Raw genomic sequence first — 22,880 nt, 5'->3', positions numbered from 1 at the left:
ACCCATGCTGTTCGCGGTTAGGGAACGCGCGGCCGACCTAAGAGCCGGGTGTTGTGGTGTGACGTAGTAGCGTTTGGTTCTGTTGTGAATGACATGATGTCCTATGCAGAGTGTCACAGGTGCAATGGTTGTTGGAGCTGTGTGGTTAGCGCTTGCAGTGTTGTGATTGTCTGCAGCGGGTGTAGTTTGCTGCGTGTTTTGTAAGAACCCTGTGATAAGCATGAGCAGTACATCTTTGTGACGTTTCTTGGCGTTTGCTGAAGTGCGGGGGGAGTAGAAGCGCTCGCTATGAGACGGTTTGGGTGAGACGAGAGTGGAGAAACATGTAAGACACGGCCTATCCCTAACCTCCAGGCTATGATGGCCGATCAACGCGATTAGTTTGCGACTAGCATATTGATTTGTTCCTAGTTCCATATTCCTTAAACCGTACACGAGGGATCCAAAAATCCCAAATTACAGGATTTACGAATGCAGTAGCGCCCTAATCAACAAGTTCCTTGCACTGCTTGCTTATTAATATACCAGAATTACCGCACAACGAGTCCTTTCTATATCGGCTTCGACAATAGCAATACATGATCAGTCGTTTAAAAAATTGCAAAATTAAATATGTTTGCCTATTGTAGACGCAAACAGTCCTCCATAATAATGCCAGCTTAAATCTAAAGGTTAATAAATGAATTAAACAACATTTTGAACGGGTTATTAATCTTTATTAAGTACAATAACATACATAAAGGAAACAACTAAACTAAATATTTTTTATAACCAAAACAGTGACGATATCGCATTGTAAGGCTTAAAAGTTCAGTGCTGTGAGCTTTAGACAATAACTGCGTGAAACATTTTTTAGACGTAAAAGCTGTTAAATAGCTAATTTCAACCTTATATGTTTTCAGATATAGCGTCTAATATATCACTGAATGGCATTTACCTAGCGTACCTTAACATAGCGATGGTTGGGAAATAAATCTTACCAATAATGATATCTCTATTGAACTTCATTATCGTCCGATCTTTCGTCCGATATCACAGCGACTAAAACTGCTGCCGATTAGCACAGATAATAAAAATTCAACAACCATACTGGTATACACACTAATGTTTTACATCAGATAGTAAACATAATGCACTCCTAAATTCTTTTAGACTATAGCTGGCACTTAAACCTTCATATTTTATCGCCTTGGTTTGTTCAAGCCTATATTAGGACATGACAATATCCAATATATAAGCCCTGTTAGAACACAAAACGATTATTGTTTACTGAAAATAATTGCAAAATAAATAAGTAATTATCTGAAGAAAAACACAATAAATACTTCGCACGAATATTTTTTTTTTTGAAATTCCGCTACTTTATCACTCAATTAAGATTTTCAACATATAGTATTGAACAGCAAATTAAAACTATAGAAATGATTTCACATGAACCGTTATAGTTATTAAGAGGTTATTCTGCAGATCATTGCTTTCTTGATGATCAAGGTCTCCTTATGAAGGCCGTTATGAGACCCATCACAGACGCCTCAGATCCTTATATCATCACTTGCAACACACTTTGGTTGAGGAACTTCGTCTTCAGACATTGCGGTATTATGGACGAGATGTTTCGGAGATTGCCAAACGCTGGCCATCCGAATTGGATTCAGCAAGTGATTTATTTGTCGAAGTCGAACTTGCCTAGCTGGACAGTTTAGTCCAGATATATAAAATCGTCTACTACTTCGAGCATAACATGCAGGCATCGAGTAATTGGTACTGATGTTATGTAGGCATGGGCATTAACTTCATTCTGTTCATATTCACCGTAAGTTCTACTTGCTTTAAGGCTCTAGTGAGTACTTTGTACCCAGGTCTTCCATGGTCTCAACCGTTATAACTATGTCATCAGCAAGCCGAAGATATGCGATGTACTAGTTTATATTAATGACGACCACCCTCCGATCCAAGAGCAAAACATCTTCCATTACACCAGTGAACAGTTTCGGAGAGATAACATCTCATTTTCTAGCATCTCTCTAATCAAAAATAAATAACACAATCTCCTAACTGGATTGTTTTGGGCTCTGGTAATGTAGCCTGACTGACAAAATCTATCTGGCATCTTTGGGGTAACTCCAGTACAGCCTGTCTCAAACAAATCGAAGGCTTTCTCATAGTTCAGATTCGCCAAGCATAGTGGCAGGTTATATTCTTCTGTTGAATTTACCGCAACGTATGTATGTGGTATATTTTTTTAAAGCCTTTATGCAAACTGCCAGCTTCGGAAGGCGTCATAAAACCTACGTTCGAGACGATTTGTAATGTCGATAACAACTAGTAGATTGGCTCTGAAGCGAAATGGGTCTGTAATTCTTCAGCTAGTTGCCATCACCTTTTGAACAGCACCACCACACTTCTGCTCCATGTTTGTGGCGTCTTGCATTCTGAAGACGTTTGAGGACTGGTCGTCCATCTGCCTTCAGAAACTCACTCTTAATTCCATCCTCACCTGTGCCTTTTGTTTTTATCTGTTTGAGGCAACACTAATCTCGAACAGGCTGGTGTCCGCATGATCTCCGGTATAGTAGTCATTAAGTTAGGATGGAGAAATAAAAGCTGTTTTTTACAGCCCCATAAAATTAAAGTTGAAATTTGACAAAAAAAATATTTGATGGAAATTTAAATTTAATACAGAAATAATTGTCTGCGGTTACATGATACAAAATGATTAGTATTCAACACAACAGTTAACAATGCATCATTAGTTTCTCAAAAGGTATCGAATATTTGAAAACAAATCACAAATTCTCAAGGCAGTCGAACAATTGAACATTACTGAATATACATGGAGATGAAATGGATGCGGGTATTCAGGTCTCTCACCTGTGTCCCGTTAGATCAACTGTCGTGATATATCCTGTTTATACAGGAACGACGTTACCACGTAGATGGCGGTAGTAGTAAATTTTCTCATGTCAGAATTAATAAGACATTTTAATACTTTTAATAATTTTTGTTACCTATTCATAAACATTTCACAACTATGTTCCTACTCGAAAGAGATTTACTAACTACTGTTAGTAACAATTAACCGTAACTACTATATATCTATCTTTGTACTTAATTCTCATCATTATCATCAATCAGCCGGCAGACACCCACTGCATAACATAGGCCTCCCTGAAGGATTGCCACGATGACAGGTCTTGAGCTGCCCGCATCCAACTCCGCGAGTCGCAGTTCGTGGTGGCCACTCGAGAACCAGTCGGTCTCAACAGCCGTCGGCTGCACGAGCGAATCCATTTCAGACGAGCAATTCTTCGAGCCACATCAGTGAACTTGATTCGTCTGCAGATCTCCGAGTATAGCCGTCTCCATTGCTCTCTACGCCACCATGTCTCAGTTATCTGGTGTATCAAAGGCTGATACCAGTCCCATGACAGTTTGCGGTACAAAACACAAAGCGTTATATACCACAATACATTCATATAAAAAAATCACCATTCAATTTCGTATAAAACTCAATTTATTTATTGCAACTTTAATGCCTCCCTCCACTACAGATAATAAATAAAATCGTAGAAATAAAACGGAACCACAATAACCGACAATTTATTTCTATAGTACAGGACAATTAAAAAAGAATATTTGCGATTAAAATGTCGGACATCGGCTGAATATATTGACAGCTCGTTACACCGACAGCCACAAATACAAATGTCTCGTGTGGAAGGATTCGCGATCACGCTGGCAGCCCTGCGAGGCAATCTGTGTTCTATCGTTATGACTTCAAGGTTTTTAATTCGATACTCAAGGCTGCAAACGTGAGTGTATTATTAAAACTAATGTTATACACCGCGGTTTATGACCCTTTTTAATACTTTGTATATAACGACATTCCCAGTGTACGGCAAATTATACTTCACATCCCCACCACTTTACACTAAATGTTATAACAATCATCAATTTATTCTGATGAGAGTACAACATCTTATTCATCTTGAGATAGATCTAAACAGACTTTAATACAAATATAAAATATAGACAAAAATACTTCAACTACATCTTAAAAAATGTCTTTTTTTATAAACGAAAATTTTCCACCGTTCAACCCAAGTACAATAATTTATATTGTTCAATGCAGCCTTACACACTTACGATATGGCTACATGATATCAATATCAAATCGACAATAAATCATGATGTGATGTTTAAATATTGCAATTGTACTAATACTAAATAGTGTTGCCATATAATAAGCTAAACGACCACAGACTAAATAAATTAACATTATTAAAAAAAAATAACTGAGCCGTGATGATATTGCTGAATATATCTTTTTAACCTTTCACTGAGCTCATTTTATTACATAGTGTATGTGCGTGTGTGTTAATAATTTACCTTAATCTATTACCAGGCATAAAACACGGTATATAACAATTCCCCGACTTCCTGAGCAACAGCGACTATTCTTTTAAATGATTGCATATTTTGAGCCTTACAACCCCGAAGGAACGCATCATTCAAAGTTATTTGAATGTATTAAATGCAGAATATCAATAATGAGTATCATATTATTGAACATACATACGCAACAAATATTTAAATTTGTATCGCTACATATTTGACTTACAATTTTACTAAATGTAGATGTGTTCACATTGAGTCCCTAAACCAATAGTTTACATGAAGCACCACTTAGTAATCTATCGACATAATAACAGATGATACCATCTCTCAAACATTCATGATTCTATGATCGACATATATTTTGATGCATTCAGCCAAATTTGCTAAATATCATCTCAGACTGTGATTGTATCGGTGTATCACAATAGGAGAGGATTATATTAAAATAGTCGCTGTCGCGTTGTGTTAAGGCACATTCTCGTTCGCCGGCCTCAGGGTCTAATAATCGTCAACATCGTACAGGTTGTCGATCTCCTCGTCGTCGAGCTGCATGGACTGGAAGTCGACTTTGTAGCGAAGGAGGCCTGTAAATTTCATATTGATTATTAATACATATATTTACTTTTATAACATACTCCATTTCGTTGTTTGTTGCTTGCCTAGGACTTTCCTTTTGGTATTTATACAAAATAACAGTGCCAAAAGGGCAAAACATATACAAATATAATTGTATCAAAATAAAATAATAAAAAAAAAACAAAAGAAAACAATGTATTGTGATAAATGTAACATTTTTGATACAAATAAAAATTAAATTGTTAGAATAAAAAATATTGTGATAAACTGCGATAATTGAGTAAAGGAGAGGCGATGTAAAGAAGAAAATTAAAATTAAATGAGAGAAAGTAAAATTGTGATGTATGACAGAACATAATGACAATAAAAAGAAATTTGAAAAAGCTATTAAAGACAAAAAAAAGTTATATTCCCTAAAATAAGATATACTGTACAACAGGTCTTATAATTTTTATAAAAAACGGGCAAATCAGAATAAAAATTAAATTCATATTTATAGACGAATATTGTTTAAAAAACAACAAATACATATCATATTCCTTAACCTGAAAAATATAGACACCAGGTTGATTATGCCCTGTACTCTTATGTCATTTCTCGTGTTCATCTGTATCTTGTACAATTCGTTATGCATGGTGTTTGTTTATATAAATAGATTAAAAGCGGTAAATGTATAGCGCATTATTCAACAAAAAGCTTTTAAACTTTTACATCTATTTCTAATCACCTTACAAAGTCTACAGAGATACAGAGAAAATTAAATTTTAAAATGAAATAATTTAAATTATAAAAACGTTTTTAAATATAATATCGTTGATATTAGTTATTACTAAAAACTGTTTTTAGATATGGTGTACCTAATTTTAATTGACCGCAAATTATACATTAACGTCTTTAAACCTTTTGTCTCTTAACCATTCACCCAATATAAAAAAATACCAACAAAAAATCAAAACTAAATACATTGCATATAGTTATCAAACAAGAACAAAATAATATATATGGTTGTATGTGACATTATAAATTAAAATGTCAGAAACAAAAAACATATATAAGAAAATGAAAATAACAATACTAAACATACCATGCAATGGAAAATTATTATAAAATATAACCTTTCACCCTTCTTATACAAATTTATAGCTTTTACACCAATTACCTAAATCATCCTGTGTGTAAAAATGTACCAAACTTAAAAAAAAGCTCAAATTCAAAAATTGAATAACACAAATCAAAAATTAAGTTTTTATGCGTCATAAAAATCAAATTACCACATCCAATGAACATGCATTGCTTGTATATTATTACTTCATTAAAATAAACACACAATTTCAAAAACCCAACTTACCCACACATTTTTAATATTTTAGCACTCTCTTCATAAAGTTTTTGTTGTCGTTGTGAATATAAAAAAGTTATAATAGCTAAATAATGTGCCTTAGATATATGTGTACAAGGTGCAATTCTGATAAGCACATGGTTTGAACATACACCTTAACAATTTTACAAGACAATTTTTTATTCATTTTTTAAATGTTATATTCAAGTACATTGACGAACCATGGCTTATACCCTTTCTCAAAACACCAATAGTTTAAACCATAAATTCCAAAAGGGGGCGGTACCACCCCGTATTAGACGTTGAAACTTTTCATTAGGGCGGCAAAAGTAATAGTTTTATTTTTTATATATAAAAAAAAATTACATATTTTGACATTTTATATGGCTTATGTGCAGACTCATTGCAAATAAAGAAAAAAATCTAGCTTGGTTTGTTCACGTATGGTTTAAATTTTATCTTTTTTATGTGTCATAGAGCAGAAAGATTGATCAAATGTACAGTTGAAAAACAATGTTATTGAATATCCTAATTGTGACTTGTGCCACATAAAATCTTTAATAATGATAATTTTAATTTTACTCTTTATTTTAAATTAGAGAATGTATCTATATAACCCAAGTTTTGGTTTAATATAAACAGCCTTTTATGCTAAACATATTTGTAACTTGTCACCCAGTTGTCTCACCGACTCCAAAAGGTTTTTAAATATAAATCACAAATTATTCAAGATTGTTTTATGTAGTATATATGGATTTAGGAATAACTAACAAACACATGTCATATTTTTTATGTGTATATATATTAGAAAAGCATACATTATCGTTCTTTTTTCACAATCCGCAAAATCCTTAGAATAAGAAATATTTTTGTTTTCTTCGCTTCAAACTTATAAACTATGTATTGGTATTCCACCTAGGGACTAATAATTCATTGGTTCAACTCGTTTAATTGCACTCAAAAATATACAAATGATTATCTATGTTTAAAAGTCTAGTTAAAATTCCAAATATAAATTAAATAATAATGGCAACACTCAAATTAATTAGCTGGTCACACTTACCATACCATAGTGCAATGTATGCTTCTCCATTACATGCCGTTACATATGGTTATGATTGACCATATATATTTAAATTGTGCCCAGAAATATAACAGAATATAAATGCTTTACCCGGCAGGCAAATTCCAAACTTTTATTATAAGACTATATCAATTGTGATATAGCCTGTGCTTATAGCTACAGAATGTCCAGGCCTTTTGCAAAAGAGACTCATCTGTATTGACATTTTATTATTATTATTCAAACCTAATTAATTGATATCCTCCATTGTATCAAATAATATTAGATACATAAACAAAAGGTTGACTTGAGGAATTGATATTAATTTCACCTATTTTTTAATGACAGTGGTTAAATTACTTTTGACATGCTCTTTGAATCATATGTGTATTCAGTTAAGTTAAAATGGGATTTAAGTTTAAGGCACTAAGATTATTAATACAGGATCGATTTCTGAATTCTGTGTGATTTTGACAAAGAACTATGGACCTCCTTTTGCAGGACGACGATCCAGTACCCTCAAGAGAAATAATCCATTCAATGTTAACCTTAGTTGAGCTTGATTATATCTATTATATTTCCAGGCGTCTCTCTATGTGAGTAATATTGTTTGCACATTGGGTTACTCTATCATGCACCATCTATATAGGTCTCCATTCAAGTCGAGACGGCGAAAAGTCGAGGCACGGTTACAAATCAGCGACAAACAGTCAGCTGGTGAATACATCACGTCGTGTCGTCATAGAAACTAATCTACATCAGCTTGTAATATAATTTGGACCATTAATGCTTCTACACAACACTAAATATCCTCATAAAATCACAAAATTTCAATTTTAATTGTATAAAATACGTACGCAAAATAAGATTGGAAGTAGGGCAATTATGCTGGAATAAAAGAGGATGAGAGGGAAAATCGCCAACGATCAAAATAGGTTTAGGTTCAAGGCCTGTATTCCTCCTTGCCTCTTCTCAATGTCATTATGAATCAGTGAATATATTTACTTTATATGTCAAAATTTGTATGCCATATAGCCCCGTTACATCTAGTTTAATTTTAAAGATTTATCAAATAACCTGAAATAATATAGTTTGCACTCTAAATTGATTTTTAATGTATTGAATGAAACTTTACCAACAATTCACATACATTGTACCAAATTGTATGAGTTACAATCACAGACTAGATCTTGGGCAACCAGATTTTAGCACTTGGGTAAGAGTGATAAGGGAGAGAGAGTGAGTGAAAGGAAGAGGATTGGAGAGTGGTGTGTACAAAAGGTTAAATTTTGCGTGACGTATTTTACGCGAGCCTATACTCTTTTTTTTTCTATCTTATATCAATTTATTCGTTTACATAGACCTAAGAATCGCAAGTCGGTCGCGAGACATTAGTATCAGGTACACAGATTAGTTCAACTTGGTGTCAAAGAAATTGTTCCTTATTGCATCTTGTATAATATAATTTAAAAATTCCAATAAAAATATATAAATCTATGGTAAAATCACCTTTTATTGCAAGCTAAGACTAATTTCTCTCTATTTCTACTACTATATAATAGATCATTTTATTAGACACACCGTTTCACTACTTTACACTGTGACTCATGAATGTAGCATACAAGAAAATAAAGTTCAAATGTACTTTTAACAATTATTTTTGATAAATTTCTATTTTTTAAAAACTTTTATATTGACAAATGATGTTCACTTCATTTATATTCAAAATTTCTTGTTTTGCTTAGAACTCTAAGGGTCGAGAGATTTCTCTGAAGCCTCGAACAGTTGTAACATAATTTATTTAAAGATCTCCAAATTCTTAAGGTCGCTTGGGCGGTAGTTCCCTGAAGCTAAGTTTGTCAAACACTTAAGCTTGGTCTGTCATATAGCTCTTATTATGTCTTAAGCAGATTTATTACCTGACAGATAGTGTCAAATCATATTTATTTTTCCTGCGCTGTAGTAACAAAGGCAAGATCATATCTCTATACACAAACGCCTAGTCAACTAATATTGGTCAAAATTTCAATTGAACTATAGAAAATGGTGGTAGCACGCATTAAGTCCGAGTCAATTTCTAGACATACCACAACCTAACATCTAGACGCTTTACTACCAAATTTAAGATCATCTATTTCTTTAATCAACTCACATATCTCATTCTCTGCATTCAAATTCTATGCTAAATTGCTTTGATGCTGTAATCACATGGGTAACCCAATTCACGATACTGTAAATACTTTGGCCTCTATATAGAACATCTTAAAAAGAGAAAATCCAATTTCTCACTCTCCCTTATCTCATTTATCCTAACACTAATATTGTACACGATACAGCTAAGTCCTATTCTTTACACACTACATCAGAAATGATCAGCATGCTACAAGATTAAGTGAACTGGTCCTCGATACTACACATGCCAGATAATACCTAGATATAACCGACAAAATTTATGTCGAGCTAATGACGTTTCATTCCATACATCTACCGCCAAGAGAGGCTTCCTTAATGCTTTAAATTTAAACCAAGGGTCGGCAAACTTATCCATTAGTGATTGGTTCAAAAAATATATCGAAACCCTCATCCCCTCGTGTCAGATTGGACACTTATGATGGACATATAGGAAACAGTTAACTTTCTGATGACAGTGACATTTCGATTAGATGGTTCCCAAGGAATGGTCTTTTTAAGTAAATAGAAGTTACTAATACAACTAACTGTTTCCTGGATAACACTTCAAACTAGTGAATGAAATAAATAGAAACAAATTAATGGTGGGTTTTGTATGCGATTAAGGTATAACAGTGAAATCTTTATAACTTTCTGAACGATTTAGTAACACGAGAAGCATTGATCATCATCCCTGGTCATTGATCATTTGGTTAAGTAGCAAGAGAAGTCTGGTTAGTGAAGCTCAAAACCATTGCGAGACGACGCCATCAGCGCAGGAACGCGCCCCGCGACGGCCCTCCGGCGAATGGTGCTCCCCTACCATAAACGGGGCCATCAGAGTCGCGGGAGTATAGGGTGAGGGCCCTAAACTCCCACTAGCTTCGGGGACTCTGAGACGGACGATGGTTCGACGTGGTCTCGAACCATGGTGATAGCACCACGAGGGTTTCGGGGGTAGCGTGTACACGCATAGCCCGGGACGGGCTATCGAAAAAATAACACGACGCGAGGGAAGACCGCGTGGCGATCCCTGACCGGGAGATACCGCGGTCCCCCGTATAGCGCAGAGGGCGACCATCGCGGGGGGTTTTAGTGGGTAAGAATCCCACATACCCCTGTCCTCCCCCCAGAGGTCAGGCATCTTGAACACCGAAAGATAACCCCCCCCCCCCCTCCCGAAACCAAAAAGAAAAGGTCAACACCATTGCATTGCAAGGCCTCTACCTGCTATGCTACGTTTATCCCAAATACAGTATCCAACCAAAATTGATCTGGTTCCAACATGGTCACTAGATGCGGGCAGTGCGAGACCAATCATCATGCATGATACATGAGAGAGGCCTATGATAGATTATTGAAAGTGAAACATGATGTAAAAAAAATAATGTAAAGAGATTGTTGTTTTTCTCTGCTAAATATATCTATCTTTCCGAATATGGCATTATTTTCAAGCCTACAGGAAAATACGTTTGCCGACCCTTTTGGATAGCTACAATATAGCAGTTATGTAAAAACACACAAAACAATGATATTAATTAATAGGCACTATTTTTTTACATTTGCATTTATGGTAGTTTTATCTACCCGACTTGAATACACCAGACATTACACACTAAATCTCTCGTATGTATAATAAAATATTCTGAACAACACATAGGTATCCGATTTAGTAATATGTGATCACATTAGTACATCTCCAAAGCAAATCTTACTGCGACTGTAAAGCCCCAAAACCAACAGCTTCAAAAAGCTTCCAACCCATAATATCTAAGCAATGTTAGTATTTCTAGAACATTCTCGACTTGAATGGAGTGGTTAAATCTCTGTATAAGGCGGCGTTCTATTGCTGAAGGCATTTTTGGTTTAAACGGAAAGCGGCAATACGTTGTACAAAGCTCATCAGTGGAAGATTAGAGAATATAAGCAAAACAATTGACGTTATCCAACTTATCGTAAATAGAGTAAGTGTATAGGGAAATATAATTAAACATATTCGATAAAAATTATGGTTAAAGCCGAAAGACCACAGGTTCCCAACGTGGGCGGTACCGCCGCTATACTGGGCGGTAGTTTTTAACGGGGCGGTAATGGGCACATGAATCAAGGGAGCATTATTATAACCTGTACTGTCTGATTTTATTGTAGAAATTTTTTTGTACATAGTGAAGTTAGTCTGTAAAATGTTGGGAACCTATGCCATAGACAAACGGGCGGTTGGAACGCGGTGGCTTTTAACCGCTCATGTAACATTCGTTGTTTTGATAACGGTTGAACTTTTTGTTTGAATTATTTCACAACATCAAAAGAATGATATGTACGAGGTGTGAAATGACTTCAACCGAATTGAATGAATAAAAATGTCATTTGTGTTTCTATTTAGTTTAACCTAAGCGAATAATTAATATTGACATCTATTTTTTTTTAATAATCATCGTGTAGCCAACCGCCCGTTCCTGGTATCCTTGGCGAAGAATCGACTAAAAGTTATCATGCAAGCGTCGTCTTAGAACTAAGTTATATTTATGTAGTGTATTTAATATGAGTATCCGTTCCGTTGAGTTTGCGTTATTATTTAATAGTCGTCGAGGTCTACATCATCCAGCGGTTCGTCCAGCTGTAGAGATTGAAAGTCCACCTTGTATCGCAGTATGCCTGTTATTAGTTGCATTATCCAAGCAGCGTTAAAAAGGAAAAATCACGTTAGTATATTATTAGTGCTATTGTGTTTATTCTTCGAAATTAAATATTCAGATACATATTCACTTATAGAAATCGTTTTTGTAAGTAAAAATCCCGGAATGTGAATAGGCAGAAAGCGATCTACCTATATCTACTAGTTCATAGGTAGATCCCAAATAACTTATTGAAGCTGCCTCCTCACTTCATTATTGCATCTGAATATCCAATCAAATTTTTAAATTGTACTTAAATAAATATCATATAGGTTATATTATAGATATGAACATAGACTAATAGACAAATAGATTAATTCGTTTTAAGTACTTGCATATTAAATAATTTATATATTTATACACAATATAATAAAATACAGATATGTACACTATAAAACTCCCCAATAAAACTCATTTCTGTAAATATTTTATCACTATTTTTAACAGATACCTTAACATATCAATATTTATCAAATATATTCAATAATAATATTTAAATAAAATAGTTTTGCGTTTTTTATCACTGTATATTATTATTTTCAAGAGATAGATTAATAAGTGTCTCTAAGTATTAAATTGTCTATGGTCTCTAAAACGGTTATCTAGGCGTCAAATGTTCAAAACAGCAAATATTTTTATTCAATACCCTAAAGTTATATTTGGCCAAAAGCCGATTAAATTTGCTGTTTTTCACAATAAAGATCCATAATATTAAAGTATGAGATAGTTTGACACCTACCGCCAATACCACCGAATCCTCTCACGAACTGACTGCCCTCCTGACTCTTGTCGGTGATGATCTCAAGTGTAGCTCCGAAAGACTTGTAGTTGTTGGCAAGCCACTCCAACAGAGGCTGGCATTCCACCAGTTCAAGTTCCACCCCGCTCTGCAATTGATATATAAAGTATTAAAATATTTATGTTATTACAATTACCATTATTTCATCCATGGTACACGCCCACTGTTGATCATAGGCTGACTAACATTGAGACATGAAAATGGCTATACCTATGGAATGAGTAATGAGACCATTTGTAAGATCAACATAAAGGTAATACTGGTATATAACAATTTCCCATAAAGTTAGCACTAGAGATAAAAATTAAGGTCTGTGTAGGCAACTTTGTCAATTTTTACTACAAATTGTCCATGTTATGGCCCTGAATTATCGCAACATAAAATAAAAACATCATGGTAATCAATAAAATTGTAAGGTGTGATAGTTCAGCGTGTTCACTTGGTTTATATGGCTATGGGAGATGAAATGAAAATTTTGGGAACAGTTTTAATTATCTTTAATTAATACAGCGACGGGCGTGTGGAAGGAAACGACTGGCGAGACGGTCTGTCTCCTGCTCACATAAAATGTAAGTGTTCAAAAAAAATAATCATTACTGCATATAAAGTTTAAAGATAACATTACAGGAGAGCCCAATTAAGTTTTAATTTGGATTAAATTGGACTCTTCTTGGCATTTTCTCAAGACATACACAAGTGATGACTATGTATGATTCAAAGCAACAATATATGTGCTCTCTTTTCCAATTGTAAATGAATTAAAAAAAGCAATGTTCAAGTATGATATATCTCCTAATAACAATATAGTGTAAAAAGAAAAAAACAATAGCACAAACCTCTTTATCAGTGAAATGGGACTTGTCCTTCTCTTGTTCAGGGGTGAGATGCAAGATGGTCTCTTGGTTGGTTGCATGGGACTTCAAAACGTATCTGAAATAAAAATATTATTTCACTCATAAACATTGCTCAGTATGTCGACACCAACTCTTTTTTACAAAAACAAGTGACTTTTTGGTAATTTGGGGACATGTTTCACAACTTCAAAAAATCATGTAAGATGTAAAAAGATATAAAAAAGTAAGTAAGAAGTAATAATTAAATCCATATTACATAAGTATTTACAAAACGTAAACAATTCATTTTTATTACAAAAAATATTGAAGTTAGTTTACATTCAAAATTCCACATATAAAAATACAAATTGAAATTAGGAATAAAATCCTATTTTGTAGCTAGTGCTCGCTATTTTATAACAATTGCATGTATATTATTGACTAGACCAAAAATGGTATCAGAAGATATGTCAGATATGAAATGTCTGAAGATATTTGTATTCCTCATAATACATAATTGTATTTTGTTTCTGTAAGTACTGTAAAATTCGGATTTGCAGGCTTATCAGAACAAATTTAATGAATAAATCTACACAATTTACAATAAGGGATGTAAAGAATGTCAGCCCCTTACCTGGGATTATTATTTTACGTCCCAAGAGTCCCACATTGGTTACATTTAAAATATCAAGCATCTTACAAATGAAAAAATTGTATTCATGTTAAAAAAATTGGTACATAAAGTGTTACAATTTAATTTGTGAACCATGTCATGTCATAGTCATGTAAAAAAAAAGAGTGTGAGTAGATCCCAGCTATGTCAGAGTATTTAAGGTACATATAAATCCTTATCACTGTTGAGAGACCGATTATGAGGGTTTTACATTCACCAAACAATACTATTGAATCATTTCATAATTATTAAGTGCTTTAAATGGAGAAAAGATGACAGCGCATGTGCATGTAACAAGTTTCAAATGTCAGCTGAATAATGGCCACTGCAAGGCCTCCCCAAAGAGCGCCACAATGAATGGTCTTTCTATACTAGGTCTTATAACTTTTACTGGGTCCACCTAATGCTGAGCGTCTACCGGGTCGTGGTCATTATTAGTGAACCTTTCAGAGCCATAGGAAAAGATAGGAGTGGCTATTAATTATAAGTCACAATTTCTTTTTAATTCTGTCTGTGCAAGACTCACCTCTGGATGTCAAGGTTCTCCCAACAGATGAGGGTCTCCACGGCGCCGAGCTCGAGAGCGCGAAGGGTATCATCCACACCGAAGCAGTATTTACCCGTGTCCTGTGAACAAAGTAACATTTAGAATTTTCATTAGCGAAAACTCAACTTGAGTTTTATATGCATACCAAGATCTTAGACAGATATATGGAAATTACCTCATTTATTGTTTATCAAATAAGAAAGTTCTATAATGGTGACCATAATTTGGCAATCTCAGTGTGGGATATATCCCACAAACTGGATAGACAAACTTATTAAGATGGCCAGAAGACACTTGATGCAGGCAGCTTTGAACCAGCCTTTTTTGATATCTATGGAAAAAGGCCTAGGTCAATCAGTGGACATCATCATCTACAGACCTACAGTTCAACCAAAGAAGTACAATATCAACCATTTTGGTAATATTTGATGTATAGTTAGCTGCTCAAATTTTCGTAAAAGGAAATACTAGTTGCAACCATGTTTCTCTACGTCATCTAGCGGAGTTGCCGTGAACGAGGTCGGGTGCAAGCGCAGAGCCGTGTGCGCAGGCGGGAAGAATCGACGACGTCGGTGCCCGCAAGCAGCAATGACGTATATGCTCGCAAACATCAATCATCCTAGTGAGAGCTCGAGCACGGCGGCGAACGCGTGAGTTTCTGTTTATTTTCTTACCGCGTGACCTACTAAAAATTGTCTGGCATACCCAATAAACTCGTATTCACAAAAAAATTGTTTTCAGTTCATATATAACAAGTTATGTCCTATAACTATCCAACACTGGTGTTCAAACAACTGTGCCAACTGTGTTAAGAAGGACTAAGTTTTATAATTTAAAGAACAAATATTCCATTTATATTTTTCGCATATTCTTATAACTAGTATTACATACAAACCACTACACTACACTATGAAATATAGAAGAATAATACGTAATCAAAATAAAATCTAATTATTTTCCATTCATTCATATCAAACGACAGAAATCCACTGCAAGGCAAAGTCTCCCCCAAGGATCCCCAAAATGACCAGTCTTGCATTGCCCGCATTCTCTGACTTTCCGCGACCTTGATAATGTCGTCGGTCCACCTAGTGGACGGCCTATACATGCAATTCTTGCATTATAACTGTTTCACTCAGTAAAAATATTCCATTAATTAACCATGTTCTGGTCCATTACTCAGGACTGATGGACCAATATAAAAGGTTTAAGCAGGCTCTTCACAAAATTCAACTTTTTATCTGCCTAACCAAAACTGCTTTGGAAACTAACTTGAACACTTACTAACATTGTTCATACTTTTGTTCACCTTAGATATGTAGCCTTCAGGTATATTCTTAATAAGACTACACATTTCAATGTTCTTGAAAATATTACCTGTGAGATTTCATCGAAGTAACGCCCAATTAACTTCTTCTCCTGTATGAACTTAACATTCTGCAATGACTCCGCTGCCAGTTCAATGGCCTGGTTGAAACCATTCTCCCCACCATAGGACACATCCACTAGCTTGATGATCTTGGATTGTAGACGCTGAAACACAAGATGAGTAATTAAATATTGACATTACCACTTTAAACTTAACGTCACTTGGCCCTATGGCAACCCAAAACAAAATTATGGAGAGAACAATTGTCTAGGATAAAGATAAGGCTTAAGTTTTAGAGAACACTTAAGTTTATGTGCACACACTAAAAATGAAATAATGTTTTACATTTATGTATATTCTGGGATGAGATCCTAGAAAAAAAATTTAAACTTTTTATAGACCTCAAGGATAATGCAGTTAGCTATATAGGTTGGAACAGAAGGTTTCAGCAACTGAGGCAGACAATGGATCAAAGTGGTCTCAAACCATTGTGAAATCACTACGAGGATTTCTGAGGTAGCGTGAACAACTCACCCCGCTGGTATAGGCTATCCATAATAATAAGTGTGAGGGAATGCAGGTGGTCTTTAACTAGGAAACACTGCAGACAAAATACATGCAGAGTACCTCACTGTGGGTTTTAGTGGATAGGAATCCCCCATAACCTCGATTTTCACTTTTTGAAGATTTCCCCCTCCAAAACAGAAGGTTAAACCAGTGTATGCTTCTTAAGCAAAACTAGTATGAACAACTATTTTTTTGTTTCATTCAATACTTTTTTACATAAATTATTACTTCTTTTGTTAATGCTCTTTTGGGAATTGATTAGACTCTTTTTTCTTACCCAATTTATTTAACTTATCATCTATCCATAGATATGTTATATTTTCACATATCTATCAAATAAAAAAGAGTTTGGTGTATGTTCTACTTACAGGATCGAACATATCGGACTGCGAGAGCTCGGTCTTAAAGTCGGCTGAACCGGCGAGAATTAGACCAGCTACGTTGGGGCGGTCCGCGCTGATGAACAGCTGCGTGGCCACCTCAGCCACCTTGCGCACGTAGTTGTGACGCTTCTCCATACGCAGACGCGCGAAACGCAATGCGGACTGACCACCACGACCGTGCTTTTTCGGCAGATCCACTGTGAACTTGTGGAGGACCTTGAAACAAATAATTAATGATTTTAATTAACAATATTGTATATATTCACGCCTCCGAGGAGCAAGAAAGCCGCCAAAAAGAAGAAAACAGCCTTAAATGACTGCAATAGCTATGGAACCGAGGACTACTCCCTCTGATAACGCCCAGAGTGACAAAGAAACAGTGTATCCGAATCACACAGATGTGCCACATAACATTGAAGTAGCACAAGACAATGGGCAGAACTAGAAATAGGAGAAACTTAAACTTTAGCTGTGACCGATGAAGTTTTAACAGCCCCACAAGTCTAACAGTATCAGTATCTAACAAAAGAAACCAAAGATACATATATTCATCATCATTTCAGCTGCAGGATGTCCACTACTACACTTACAGATTTTCAATAAGACCAGTTAAAAGTAACTTGCATCCGATGTCTTCTGGTGACTTTGACAAAGTTGTCTGTGAACCTTGTGGGTGGACATCATGACCTCAGTTAAATATTAAACATTAAGTTAATTCATAAATTGATTACTATGTGTATAATTTTATGATGAACTGAAAACTTACAGTACAGAAATATAATGTAGGAAATCCTTGCATCTTTGAAAAACAAAACACTGTATGAGGCACACATGATCAAGTAATACAAGATTACATATCATGTTTTAGGGAGAACTGCTGTATTACTTTTTGTCATCTATTAATTATTTTATATCAAAAAAACAGTAAGCATAAGCAGAGTAGAAAGGTAAAGAATGCCTAAAAGCATGAACTTTGAGTGAATAAATATATAAAAATCTCTTACCTCTCTAGTATTTCCTTGCAAGGTACCAAACAAAGCACCGTTACCATCCATCACAATGAAGCCAAACTTATTGTCGTCTGCCAGCAACGCCGTGAGGGCCTCCGTGTGGAACTTGTTGTCACACAGATACAGTGATGTGTTGATGGGTTTGAATGGCTCAAAGTCAATATTTACTTTCTTCTCTTTGCCCTCCTCTGTTACAATGGTACCACAGTAGATCACTAAGCCATTTGGTGGCACTGTAAAATGAAAAATAAAAATTTACATTTAAAAAAGAACATTACTTTCATGCTCTTGAAAAAGAAGTCAGGACTACTGTAATACATATGGAGAGGACATCTTACAGCATACTTAGATGAGATAATTTTAGGAAGAAACATTCTTTACTAATCAAAAAGTTTTTTATGTATCTATATGCACTGAATTACAACCATTATTTTTAATATACATTTTGAATCTTTCATGGATTACTCTCTTTACAAAAAAAAAATTCCAGCATCTCTTTTACAGAATAGTTATTTTAGCAATTTAAAATAGAGGGGGCATATTAAATTGGTAAAATAACTATTCTGCAAAAGAGATGTTACCACCACCATTAAAATTTATTAATCTTTATATTTAACATTAATAATATTCTCATTGAAGCATAAGCCTTCTTTATCTTCCCAAAATAAGGGCCATAATCTTTAAAGCAAATTTTAAAATATAAATTTTTGGTATTTCAAAATGATTTTGGTTTTTACATGAGTTTAATTTCACAAAAAATTACACAATATTCATACCCCCTTTAAACAACCTGTAAATTTCAACTATAAGTCCTTTACTGAGCTACCATGCATTCACTATCATTATATTGAAAAGTCACAAAATACTATGTTTACTGATTCATCATCCATTGTTCATGTGATAATTTTTTGTAATTAAGCCCCGTATAAACCAGCATATATATGTTCCCACCATTTTCTTATAACTAGATGTTTATATTGAAACTTCCTTAGCTTTCTTGTGGCCCATCACTTTTGCAAACCAATTTTTTTTCACATCATTGTGTTATAAAAGCTAGGATAGGTTTCCCCATTCAAACATGATATTGTTGCCTTCAAGAGAATATAAGAAATGTAACTATTACTGTTATACTATTCTTAATGGAAAGGCCATTAAGAAATAGAGTTGGCAAACAAATGAATGATATTATTAGGGCCTTTACCCCCTCATGGGTAATCCACAATAATTTAAAACAAATTGCTTTGCTATTATTAATCTCAAATTAATTTACTACATGACATTACCTTTAGTATATAGCTTCAGTCGATGCTGTACAGATGTAATGGCCCCAAGCACAGACAGCCGATTGACGCGCGACTTGATGTTGGAGGCGGTACCAAATTCATCAGCTAACATCTTCGACACTCGAGAGATCTGATCTTTGGGCGGAATGATCAGTGAAATCATTGATGTACCATTCCTGAAATGATGCAAAATATTATCATTAAAATTGGAACAATAAATACACTTCAATGTTTAGAGATGATTATAAATGATTTTCCATTTAAAAGTCTAATGTCCATAGCCCACAGGGACATTTTGTAGCGAAGCAGTTGCGAAACGGCTAGCTGTATGCCAACATAACCTTTTTCTGATCCAGTTGCCATGCAAATGCAAAGTTGTCGCACTTTTCCTTTTGTTCTGTGTTGCACTGATTGCATGATTCTCTTATCACGCACCACCCTTCCACCATTCTCACCTGGCCAACATGCAGTAGCGCATTACCATTGCCACTGCAGTGCATTAGCATCGCGACTGTAGCAAGTTTCAAATGCTACTAATGACTAAACTATAGCATCGCTACAAAGTCACTACCAGTAAAGGGCTAAGTAACACCATATTATTATAGAAATAGGGTAACTTCTTTTCTCACATTATGTAATGTAACATAATGTGTACATCTTTTTCCCATGGTCACACATGAAAACCTTCAGTAGATATAATAATGTTATATACTTAACTACTACACCAATCTATAGTAAATATATTTAAATTGACTAAATTATCTACAGGTACTTAAAAGGGACATGTCACTCTTAATAAAGACTGAAGAGGAACCACCTTTTGATTGGTGGGGAAGCTCAAACAAAGTTGTCTAGGCACAAGATCAGAGACACTGCAACTACAGTAGTAAATCATTTGCATTATCATATAACAACAGGCATCAAACATAGACTGGGATTTTGATCTGTAATGCTTTTGTAAGACCTTTGGATAATTAAACCAATTACATGTACTCATTAAAGATTTACGTAAATATTAATAAATAACAAAATTATTACTACCTTCAGTTTCTCAGGAATATCATGGATTCCTACAAGCAATTAGCTTTAAAAGATCCTTAAATATTGAATTAGCTATAAATAAAACATTTATTAAATTAACTTATTGATTGACTACTTTTGCCATTTCTATGAAATTTCATTGATTCCTTTACTAAGCAAGAATCAATGATTTTAAGTAAGCATTTACATACTCTTTTAAATAATTAATTATTTTAATATAAGTTTAAATAATATAAGTAAGTTGTAAACTACCACTGGCTTGAAATATCCATCTGCTGCAAAGCCAGCCAGAAACTTAACAATTGTTAAAAAGTAGGGAGGTCCAAAATGTTGCACAACTTTATTACATATGCAAACACTAAGGCCAAATAATTATTTGTTAAATTAAGGAATTACTAGTATATTTTTATTTCATGTATTTATCATGTGTCTGTGAGATAGGCATTGACATTCTCCTCATTGGCAATTAACTCTTTTCCATGCCAGGTGAAAAAAGTGTTAATAAGTTGGGGCCAAGCCAGATTAAAACTTTTCAAATTGCATCTTTTTTTATTGAACAAGCAACTGCTGTGCAGTATATGGTTACACATTGTCCTGAAGAAACTGCATCATTTGCAAATCTCAAGCTGTAGAGAATAATAGGAACAAAGGTCCACGAAACACCATTCAATATATATTTTTGATGTCATCATTCCTTTAGTATAGATCTTGGTAAGTTCTATAGGATCATTGTAGTAAATTTGATTTTTGAATTGATTTGATTAATCATTTATGACTTTTATTTTTTTGGGTGTTGAAAGAATTAAATTTTTCAATAGTTACAAATGAAACATTAATAGAATAAAATGGAATGACAAAATTAATTTAAATTTGGAATTCCAAAAGAAAATAAAGCTTAAAGTTACCAGTAATAATCAGCAATGTCATGGGTAAGGACCTCACATTAAAATTTGTTTTGTGAGTTACATATTACTGTTTATGTATACAAAACATTTCTACCTACAGAAAGGTTTCCTTAATAATATTCATAATAATTTTTTTACTAAAATGAACCTATCAACAATTTAGAACCAATAAATATTACCCTTTATTATCTATTTTTTTACTTTTACTCCCAAATTGGTTTTTTACTTTGGTGCAATTTAGAAATATCATTCGTGAAAATGAACCTTTGTTAGTTTTTTCCTTTTTTAATAAATATTTCATTAAAATTAATGTCTTATTTCGTGTAGTTTCTTCTCCGACGTCTCGGCTACATGCAAAATGATTTTAAAAAAAAATTCTATACATAGTAATATAAAAGTAGAAAAAACTAATTGGAAAGTTAATCGGACAGCGCAATGAGACACGTAAAGTGTGCTCTGAAACGCGGTGGGTAAATACACTTGCGATCAGCTGACGAAACCATTTACTACTCAGTTTTTGTTCGTAAATGTAGCTTAAGATACATTTAAGAAACTAAGTAATTTCGTAGGACGCGATATTCTTCGCCATTACAATGCGCATTCCACAACCCCTTTGCGTGTCAGCAAGGTTATATTCCGCGCATGTCTTCACTTGTGACGCAGCCGTGTTGGCAAAATCGTCCAATGAGACAGCCCCGAACATAGCATAGCAATGAACACGTTGCCACTGCATAGTTTCGATCTATACCAAAATGTTATATTTCATTCAAAACTCACCCTCTAGCCATCTCCAAACTTTTGATAAGTTTCTTGATCTTCCAGATTTCGACATTACGATCCGCAGATGATTCTTCAGACATTTTAAATACGGTTAAATTAACAAATATCCAACAAAAACACTCCGAATAACGGATAAATAATCGTATAAGTTTTGTATAACACGACACTAAACGTTTACAATAAATGAATTCGAGGGAAAGGGAGCAAACTCGCGGTTGAAACTGCTCAAATCCAGATCGAACCGGACGGACGAGACACCTCGCGGCTCTGTTCGCACACTTTCTAGTTTACATTAAAGTCTTCCGTGGCTCGTAATTTTCTTCTGGTGCGGGGATTCTTGGATTTTTTCTTTATTCGGTTACCCCTAAGCATGTGGGACACAAAAATCAGACATTTGCGGATAAAAGACGACGCGAACACGAGCGACCGAACCAACGCCTCCACTCGACGCCGATCGGGGAAATGAAAGA

The 22,880-nt window shown here is 34.5% G+C and overlaps 1 protein-coding gene across 1 annotated transcript; it reads right to left on the bottom strand.

The window, feature by feature from the left end:
• Positions 1–3,584: 3,584 nt before the first annotated feature.
• eRF1 (eukaryotic release factor 1) lies at positions 3,585–22,862 on the bottom strand. Its single transcript, XM_068769792.1, has 9 exons — positions 22,408–22,862; positions 19,685–19,860; positions 18,396–18,634; positions 17,377–17,607; positions 16,450–16,605; positions 15,052–15,152; positions 13,856–13,949; positions 12,960–13,107; positions 3,585–4,982 (listed from the first exon to the last, which is right to left on the bottom strand). Exons 1-9 carry the CDS (start codon positions 22,488–22,490, stop codon positions 4,897–4,899), a joined length of 1,314 nt encoding a protein of 437 aa, XP_068625893.1. The 5' UTR covers positions 22,491–22,862; the 3' UTR covers positions 3,585–4,896.
• Between the last annotated feature and the right edge of the window lie 18 nt (positions 22,863–22,880).

This window comes from Battus philenor, unplaced genomic scaffold (genome assembly GCF_028537555.1).
Source record: "Battus philenor isolate CCGP_79_NKW_IND1 unplaced genomic scaffold, ilBatPhil1.0.hap1 SCAF_29, whole genome shotgun sequence".
Classification (NCBI taxonomy): domain Eukaryota; kingdom Metazoa; phylum Arthropoda; class Insecta; order Lepidoptera; family Papilionidae; genus Battus; species Battus philenor.
This window is presented reverse-complemented; position numbering and strand designations above follow the sequence as displayed.